The sequence below is a fragment of the Lycium ferocissimum genome, chromosome 6 (genome assembly GCF_029784015.1).
Source record: "Lycium ferocissimum isolate CSIRO_LF1 chromosome 6, AGI_CSIRO_Lferr_CH_V1, whole genome shotgun sequence".
NCBI lineage: Eukaryota > Viridiplantae > Streptophyta > Magnoliopsida > Solanales > Solanaceae > Lycium > Lycium ferocissimum.
In genome coordinates, this window is record NC_081347.1 from 43,580,148 (window position 1) to 43,589,963 (window position 9,816).

The 9,816-nt window shown below is 37.3% G+C and overlaps 1 protein-coding gene across 2 annotated transcripts; it reads right to left on the bottom strand.

Moving 5' to 3' along the window:
* Positions 1 to 837: 837 nt before the first annotated feature.
* On the bottom strand, positions 838 to 9,063 carry LOC132059703 (alpha-ketoglutarate-dependent dioxygenase alkB). Of its 2 annotated transcripts, XM_059452416.1 has the most exons (8): positions 8,904 to 9,063; positions 8,662 to 8,813; positions 4,507 to 4,856; positions 3,755 to 3,893; positions 3,558 to 3,624; positions 3,334 to 3,455; positions 2,463 to 2,524; positions 1,003 to 1,225 (listed from the first exon to the last, which is right to left on the bottom strand). In XM_059452416.1, exons 1-7 carry the CDS (start codon positions 8,987 to 8,989, stop codon positions 2,481 to 2,483), a joined length of 960 nt encoding a protein of 319 aa, XP_059308399.1. In that variant the 5' UTR covers positions 8,990 to 9,063; the 3' UTR covers positions 1,003 to 1,225; positions 2,463 to 2,480. The 2 variants fall into 2 exon arrangements, with proteins under 2 accessions (XP_059308398.1, XP_059308399.1); XM_059452415.1 differs by lacking the exon at positions 2,463 to 2,524 and having other exon boundaries at positions 838 to 1,225.
* Positions 9,064 to 9,816: the final 753 nt, after the last annotated feature.

The window sequence follows — 9,816 nt, forward strand, 5'->3', positions numbered from 1 at the left end:
GAAGGCCTTTATAAAAAATACAATATCAATTGATCAAATTTTAGTTCAATAAAAAGGAAAATTTAACATGAATAGTAATGTAACTACTCTTTAATATAATCCTCCCACATGATACGAACATGAATAACTGTTGGTAGAAGTTAATGAGGTTGGTAAATGATTGGTGGGAGTAATTGTTAAAAATATCTACCAACTTATGGGTTTTTTTACAAAATATAAACTTGTGGGCCAAGTTGTATATTTTACAAAAATTAAAATCCCAAATCATGCCTTTTTCAATTATTTGGGATTTCATCGCATGAGATAAAATAAAGATGTCCAAACGCTAATTTCATCTCATGACTTGAAATCATGATATGAAATCGCATGTCCAAACTCCAAGCGCCTACTAAACCAATAAACCATATAAACTAAAACGGAGGGAGCTAAGTTTTATAAGGTAATCTACAGGTCTGCAAGGCCTTGACTGCAAATCCCACTCTCACAAGTTTTTCTTTTACGTGGCTGCCAAAATTTGAATTCTAAAAATATCCCCCTTTTAGGAACTACATTTTCAACCCTCACATGCTACATGAGTGCATGTTATGAACCATCCTTTCATGATACAACCAAAAGACCTACGGGTTAACATGAACATGAGAAGGAAATCTAGCAGACTGAAAATTACGTTAGTTTAATGTAAACGATGAGTGTGTAGGTTTTAAATCTCAATAAAACAGTAATTTAGCTCGCTAGGAGAAACAGCTGAAAATTGAAAGACCCGTTGTGTTAAGGTTTAGGACTAGGAACTGGGATTTTTTTTTCCCTCAACGATTCTCATGGGTTTTTGGAACATAATCGCAGGTAATTTAGTAAGTTAATATCACCAAACAATTTCAACATCTCCAAATTGTCCAGTCCTACATGCTCCAAAATACGGGACCAATGTTGAATATCCTGCATGACCCCAAATATGAGAGAATTCTATGAAAAATTGGTTTGTGTTTGGTATGGAGGAAAACATTTTCTGAGAAAAGTTTTCCAATTTTCTCATGTTTAGTCATGTTACTTCGTATTACATCTCTACAAAATTTTCAAGAGAAAACTCAGTATACTTGTCTAATATTGATATTGATTCTAGAATTTCTAATGTACTCCAAGAAAGCAGAATCTTCTTCATCAGAAAACTGCAACTCAAGGGAGGATATCTCAGCATGTTCTTTATCAGTGAAGATCCTAGGGACACCTGCAAGGCACAAAGTCAATTTAGTGCATTTCAAAAAAGTATAAAGGATTTCAGGATTTGTTATCTCATTTCCAACACACCTTCGGACGAACATAAACAATATGGCTTCTTATAATGGTAAAATGGGAAAAAAGAAACATACAACCCTTTCAAAAGCGAAAAGAATCAAAAAACCAACAAGTTCTCCATTGAATCACTTTGCAAGTCATTTTTTGGAGCACACACTTCTCTAAAGCTCATGCTTCACCCATGAGGCAATAATCCCTTGGAAAATTGAAAATCAGCTGTTCTTTTTAAACAACGAGATGATATTTTTTACTAGTAACACTGAGCTTTGAGAACTTTCAGTAAGCAATTATAGTGCTCATAAAAATTATAAGTGCCTAATTGTGACATCCAATAGAGTTATCTATCATTAACTTGTTAGACATTTCACCCCCTTGTTGAACTCAAAAAGCACACTGCTAGAATTTTTTAAGGAGTTTCGACAGAGGAAGTAGTCAAAAATACAGAGATTGAAACCGGTTAGCAGAAATGAATTTTCAACGGAAATAAGACGTCGTTGATACTTTTCATATAGCAGTCAAAATGTCGCCGAATTGTTTCCGACCTCTCCGGAGCTTCCAAAAATTTATTCTTTCCAACGACTTCCTCCAACTTCTAGCAGTGGCAAATCAAATCAATAACCACCCAAATACCCACTTATCATCAAAATATGTTGCGAGCCTAGTCTCAGAAGGGCATAAGATAACTAACTATGCGAGGCTTCTATAGATGAACTTGAAAATGAAAAAAGAACCATATGGTGTAACTGCCTGGAGATCGATCAGAGCATGGTGGCCTTTCTTAAAGAGCCACTCTGTTATCAGAGTATATAATGGCAACAAAACAATTTTCTGGAAGGATAGGTGGTTGGGAAACAGAAGTTTGGAGGAGCTATTTCCTGATATGTTTGCTCTGGCACAACATCAGAACAAAACAGTGGCTGAAATGTGGTCACCTCAAGGCTGGGAGTTGATCTTAAGAAGAATGTTGAATGACTGGGAAATACCTAGACTAGTTGAGCTTTATAAACATTTGGAGTCTTTCCAAGGGCTGAAGGATGGGGTGGACTGTTTGTGGTGGACTGGGCTTAACAAGGGGCACTACAAAGTGAGTTCAGGCTATAAGATCATGAACATGACTCAGCCACAAAACTCTAACTGGCCATGGAGACAAATCTGGAAAGTTAAGATACCTCTTAAGGTTGCATGCTTTACATGGTTGCTAGCCAAAGAAGCTGTTTTGACACATGAAAACCTGAGAAAGAGAACAATTATATTAGTTTCAAATTGTTGCTTATGTGGGGAAGCAGCCGAGACAGTAGGGCATCTGTTTTTGCATTGCAGAATTACTGATCAGCTATGGAAGATTTTTATCAATCTCAGAGGCATATCTTGGACAATGCCTAGCAAGATTGTTGACACTCTTTTCTAGCTGGGAGGAGGCTGGGATTGGGGCCGGGAATAGAAGCTACTGGAGGATCATTCCAGCTTGCATATGGTGGACAATCTGGAAAGAAAGGAACTCCAGATGTTTTGAGGATAGAAGTAGTACTCTACAGAAGATCAAGCAAGACTGTATGTTGCTATTTTGTTTTTGGTGTACAAAGAATCCCTCTGTAGATGCAGAATCAATCTTAGAAGTGCTTGACTCATGTTAGGATTTTACTTTCTTAGTTTTCTTTTTTCTTTTGTAAAGGGGTTTTCAGTACTACCTAAGTACTGGTCTATAGTACAAAGTTGTTACCTGTTCAAAAAAAAAAAAATGAAAAACGAATACTCTGACTTTTTATTTTCTTATTTCCACTTAGTATCTAAGAATGCTACACTTCAGCAGAAGCCAGTTCTTCAAGTAGTTCATGTGTGACCATCCTAGATTATAAAAAATGTGAACACGATCATTTATTCCCAAGTAAAATCAGCTGACTAATGTAAAATACCTCTAGTAAAAGTAGACAAGAATGATTCGAAAAGTTTTACGACCTCTAAATTTCTGTCAACATGTAGATGCCCAAAATTCCTACGATAACCACAAACAGGGAACTAAAACATAAGTAGTCAACTAACCGTGGAAGCATTCCCTTGCTTGTCCTGCCATAAGAATAACATCACCACTTCGAACAAACATTGCAAGAGGTGGAACCTCCCTAGAATTTCCCCCGATAAGGAAAATCCCTTTACAGGCCAAACTAGAGACCAAAAAAAACATTTGTGAGGCCTTAGTAACGTCTCCTACAGAACAAAGTTTGAACTTATTCAAGCAGAAAGATTTGTAACAAATCAGCACATACCTCATGCTAACAATAGGTTTACTCCAATCCTTTTCCATGTCATCAACGTGGCCACCAAGTGTGTCACCTTAAAGGAGTAGAGGAAACTAGAATATAAGCAAATAAGAAGTCAACTGTAATGGCTTTCTATATACACCTAATATAGGTATATATTCAAATGCGCAAGACCAAGAAGTCAAATATTTTAGAACAGGTACCGAGACCAAAGTAATTGACAATTGCTGCTTCTGCCTGAAACACTTCACCTAATGGCAGGGTAGGTGCTGCCATTCTTTCAGCCAGCAGGCAAAGTGCATCAGGTATCTTGTTGTGAGGCAGAGAAATATTATAGCTCCGCTGAACGAATGCCAGAAAAGAAATTCAGAACAGATACTAACCAAGGAAATAGAAAACTATGAAAACAAGTCCGAGATTAAACAAAATCAAGTACATGAAAAGAGAACAAATTATACTGTACATGTGAAGGAAGGAATGATGAGCGTACAATTGCTAAAATGTCCGATAAGCAGGTCTAGACACCAGAAATTAATGCTAGTGCACAATAACCAAATTATTCTAAGACAGTATATCGACAGTGCTTAGCTAAAATAACAATAAAATCTATGGTTATAGATAAAGTCATGAAACAAGTTGTGAATGAAGGAATGTACAAGACCTATTTCAGTAGTATCACTCAGTTTTAACAGAAAGTGAAGAAACAAATATTATCATATTAAAAACTACATGATGGTATTTAAAGCCTACATAACTTGTTTGCTTCACATACAAAATAAGTCCAACTCCTATGAATACTTTATAAAGGATGTTTTTTTTTTTAGTAAACTTTATAAAGGATGTTATGATGCACAAATGAGAAATATATTCATTTAGATGGCAAATGGGCAACAAGACATCTAAATGAATCTTTTGTACAATATACTGCACTTTATGAGGAGAAAATCAGCAAGACCTTCGACCAGTCAAACTGCAAGCCAAGGGTGCTCCACCGTAACTTACGAAGCAAAACAGAGGCTGGCACTGATTTGCGTGTAACTCCACTGGAAAATGCACCTGATTGATCAGAAAAATTCCATGTGGGAACATTTATGTCGTTCTGGATGATTTCCACCTCAGAATTATTGGTCTGCTCCTCCTGAATCAAAACTTTATTATCCTTGGCAGCAGCAAATAAGTCCTGTAGAGGCCCGTAAATCGCATTGTGGTTGGTCCTGTTAGGAGGTTGAGGAAAGCTTGTTAAACTCTCCTTTATCCATCGGCACTGCTCCTCAACAGTTAATGCTCCAGGAATGAAATAAAACCCTGCAACAATCAGCACAAAAGCTTCAAGGTCCCGCATGCTAACAATAGAAGATTAGTCAAGAAGTAATGTCAATCAATCAATCAACCAACTGCGCCTCAACACAGAACAAAGTTGCAGCCAGCTATTGTCCTCTATAACCATTCACTTTATTCGAGTTCAAATCATTCCATTACTACTTTGCCTATAAATAAATTTCCTTTTAGGCAAACTATGAACTCTAAAACTAAAGGTTCTTCAATTCTCACAACTCCCAACACTAACATACAAGTCAAGACTAAAAAGATAGTGAAGTAATGTATTGGGATAATAGTTAGTGAAGTAATGTATTGGGATAATAGTTCTTCGATAAGCACATAGGAGTCGACTTGTTTAGAGTACTTCTGTCCTCTATAACCATTCACTTTATTCGAGTTTAAATCATTCCATTACTACTTTGCCTATAAATAAATTTCCTTTTAGGCAAACTATTTTTTTTTGAAAATGTAACATTGGTATGTATTGACTTGATCAGTGCATAGATTGCACTGGAACCATATTTACAGCAAAAGTGAGAAAGCTGATCCAAAACTCTGAAAATCTAACAAGAGCCTAGGATTTCAGTTATGGAATCAGTCTCCTCAAAGTAAATCTGCTTGCACCAAAAACAAAAAAGTTTGACACAATTTAGCTTGATCTTTGTACATCACTACTACTCTTGTCTTCAAAGCACCGTGAATTTCTCTCTTTCCATATTGTCCACCAAATGCAAGCTGGGACAATCCTCCATCTATCTCTGTCTGAGGCTTCTGTTCCTGCCTCCTCCCAAATATGGAGTAGATTAGTAATCCTATTTGGCATTACCCAGACAATGCCCCTGAGATTCACAAAGATCCTCCAAAGCTGTATTGTGATCCGACAATGTAAAAATAGATGGTTGACTGTCTCACCCTCTTCACTACATAAGCAACATCCAGAACAAAGAGAGAATTTTCTCTTTTTTAGGTTTTCTTGAGTCAGTATTGCTTCCCTTGCCAACAACCATGTGAAACATGCAACTTTGAATGGTACCTTCACTTTCCAAATGTGCTTCCAAGGCCAAAGTTGCACCTGCTGGTTACTCTGGTTCAAAAATTTGTATGCTGTGCTCACTTTGTAAATGCCTTTGCTGTCTTCTTTCCACCTCAATTTATCTGCACCTTCTTGTATGCCTTTAAACTCTTCTAGTAGCCTGAAAAACTCTGTCAGTGTGTTGATTTCCCAGTCATTGAAGTTTCTCCTGAACTGAAGGTTCCATCCATGATTGTCCCATACCTCAGCTACTTTCTTGTGTTGATTTACTGCCAGCCCATGAATGACAGGAAATAATTCCTTTAGACTAGTGTTTCCCAACCATTTGTCCTCCCAAAAAGAAGTTTTGTGGCCATTACTCACCTTAATGGTGGAATGGTTCCACAGGAAAGGCCAAAGAGCTCTGATGGATCTCCACAAACCGACACCATAAGGGGTGTGCACCTCCTTGGTCATCCACTTATTTTCTTCCCCATATTTTGCTTTGATCATTCTTCCCCAGTATGGTTGAGGTGTATGTGAGTACCCTCCATACAACCATTTAAGTCTTGAAGCTTTGCTCTGCAGCTTTAAATTCCTGATACCTAGTCCTCCCTGCTTCTTCCCCAGTAGAACATTAGCCCACTTGACTAAATGGAAAACCTTTTTATCTTGATCACCCTTCCAGAGAAAGTCCCTCCTGATCTTGTCTAGTCTTTCAATCACTCCAACAGGGATGGGAAAAACAGACATCATATAGGTAGGGAGTGCATCCAGAACTGAATTTATAAGTGTGACTCTGCCCTCTAGAGATATATATTGTGACTTCCACCTGGATAGCTTTTTCTCACATTTTTCAATCACAGGGTTCCAGATATTCAAGGACTTTGATTTGGCTCCTAAAGGCATGCCCAAGTAAGTAGTTGGCAGTTCCCCTACTTCTCCACCTAAAATCCTGGTCAATTCCTCCATATTATTCACATCATTAATTGGATATATGTGACTCTTTCTCCAATTAATGTGTAACCCAGAAATCCCTTCAAACAGTACCAGAATTACTCTCAAAATCCTCAGTTGCTCTTCTTCAGCATCACAAAAGATCAGGGTGTCATCTGCATACGGTAGATGAGTGATTTCCATGTTGGCATTTACATTTGCACTTGTGGCAACCTCAAAACCTTTGATCCAGTCATTTGTTCTTGCCACTTTTATCATGTTATTCAAGCCCTCCACGACCAGTATAAACAAAAAAGGAGACAAAGGATCCTCCTGTCTCAACCCTCTATGTGCAGGGAAAAAACCTTCAGGAGAGCCATTGATAAGAACTGAGAATCTGACAGTTGAAATGCAGAATCTAATCCACTTGATCCATTTTTCTCCAAAACCCATACATGCGAGCACCTTCAGCAAAAATTCCCAGTTGACATGATCATATGCCTTTTCAATGTCTAATTTGCATAAGATTCCTGGCTTGCCTTGTTTGATTCTTGAGTCCACTGCTTCATTGGCAATTAGAATTGCATCCATTATTTGTCTATCTTTAATGAATGCCATTTGTTGAACATCCACCAGCTTGCCTATAACTCTTTTCAATCTTTCTGTTAACACCTTAGAAATTAGTTTATAGACACTACCTATAAGACTGATGGGTCTGAAATCTCTCAACTCCTTGGCACCTGTTTTTTTTTGGAATTAGGGCTATGTAAGTTGCATTGTAGCTTTTCTCAAAAACTCCCTGAGAGTGAAAGTTGTTAAAAGTGGCCATGATATCTAGCTTCAGAATTTCCCAACATTTGATCAAAAAGCCCATTGTGTACCCATCAGGGCCAGGAGCTTTGTCCATGGCACACATTTTCAGACATGAGAACACCTCCTGTTCATCAAATTCTCCCTGTAAAGCCTTTTAGGCAAACTATGAACTCTAAAACTAAAGGTTCTTCAATTCTCACAACTCCTAACACTAACATACAAGTCAAGACTAAAAAGATAGTGAAGTAATGTATTGGGATAATAGTTAGTGAAGCAATGTATTGGGATAATAGTTCTTCGATAAGCACATAGGAGTCGACTTGTTTAGAGTACTTCTGTAAGTTCTAGTTCACTTCTCAACTCTATGTGTGTAAATGAGCAGAGTATGTTGAGTAATAGGGTGCTCAAGGATTGGTTTCCTATATTAGTGTGTGTATATATATGGCATCCCACAAGTGGGGTCTGGGAACGGTGGTGTGTACGCAACCTTACCCCTACCTTGTGAAGGTAGCGAAGTTGTTTCTGGTAGACCCTCAGTTCAAGTAAAGCATATCAAAACAGGTATGAAAAGAAAAATTACAGTAGAAAAAAGAACAGTAGCAACAACAATAATACGAAAGCTGAAGCAAAGGAAACACCAGATAATAATAAAAACAAAGAATAAGATAGTAGGCAAGTAGTAATGAACCACGGGGACACAACCATCCAAACGGGGGTTTAATAGTTTTCTAGTTCAAGATATAAATCTTTCATATACAAAAACCCTATGGAGAATCAAAAAGAGACAATTACTGTCCAATGCCTTTCGCTGATCTAATTTACAAAATAGCCTGCAAATGTATAGGTTTGCATATTAAGCACATAAAATATAAATATTGTGTATATAAACATACATATAATATAAATAATCATTGTATATGTTTTATATATTTTGGCTAGCAACGGTAATTAATTTCGGCCGACGGGCCAAAAATGAAAAAAAAAATCAAAAATGCAAATTATGCAATAAGAGAAGAAAATTTGGCATACCAGGATGACTTGCCAAGCAGAAAAGAGGACTATCAAAATCGGATTGAATTGCGGAAATGCCCTCGCGAAGTTCAGCATTTTGATGGTAAGACTCAGAAATAGACTTAAAATCAATGACCTCAGACAAATCTACTGCTCTAGGTTTCTTTTTCCTGAGTTAAAACAACAACACATTAGTGTCTCATTAACGTTAATCAATTCAAAAAGAAGAAAGAACAGTAGATGGAAGTTTAAGAAGTTACTTTCGGGTATTGTCGTAATAAAGCTTGTATTTCTTTTCAGCATTCCTGAAAGCAGTTCGCTCTACATCCTCGGTGGAGCCGTACATCTTTTTACAGCTTGAAATTTTTGAAATTTGGATAAATCTTTGAACTAGGGTTTCTGTAATGCCTTACCGCCTGTTTGGATGGTGGTTTCTCGTGGTTCATTAATGTATGCTTTTCAAAGAAACTATTTTTATTTTCATTGTTCTTAAAATTATGTGGTATAATGTTATAAACTCGTGGTTCATCTCATAGTTATATAACCATAAAAAGTTCCAATTTTTATAGTTACGAATTTGGTGATTTTTCGTGATTCACTGCCCATTTTTTAAATTTATATAGCCTCAGCATCCAGCCCGCGCCGCAGCTGTGACGCCCCGTATCCTTTGCCGCCCAAACCCCCCTTTCCCCCCTTTGCCCCACTACCTCCCCCCGCCCCCAAACAACTACCCCTCCTTCCCGCCCCTCCTTTTCCCTACCCCCACACCCAAACCCCTCCCCCCTCCCCCCTTTTTTCCAACCCCCCCCCCTCTCACCCCCCTTTTCACATTTTTTAAAGTTCTATTTTATTTTTTTTACTATATAAAAAAATTTTTTAAATTAAAATTAAGGGGATTTTAAAACTCAGTTATTATAGTTAAAACAAACAAAACAACAATAAAAATTATTAAAAAACTGATAGTCATCCCTTGTTTTTTTTAAACGACGACAATCAAACATCCCAAAACAAACTCATTTAAAGAAAAGGGGAAAAAACCAAAAGAGTTAGTCAAAAGGGATCGGTTACCTTTTGGTGGGCTTCCCTGGTTTCAAAAAATTTAAATAAAGGTTAAACAGGAAAAAGAACATCGTGTATTTTAATTGAGAGGGGGTTTAAAAACTGCCCCTTTAA

Coding starts and splice junctions, on each gene's coding strand:
- LOC132059703 (XM_059452415.1), bottom strand. CDS start 8,989: ATGTACGGCTCCACCGAGGATGTAGAGCGAACTGCTTTCAGGAATGCT. Junction 8,814..8,903: donor TATTACGACAATACCCGAAA/GTAACTTCTTAA, acceptor GTTTTAACTCAG/GAAAAAGAAACCTAGAGCAG. Junction 3,456..3,557: donor AAACCTATTGTTAGCATGAG/GTATGTGCTGAT, acceptor TTTGGTCTCTAG/TTTGGCCTGTAAAGGGATTT.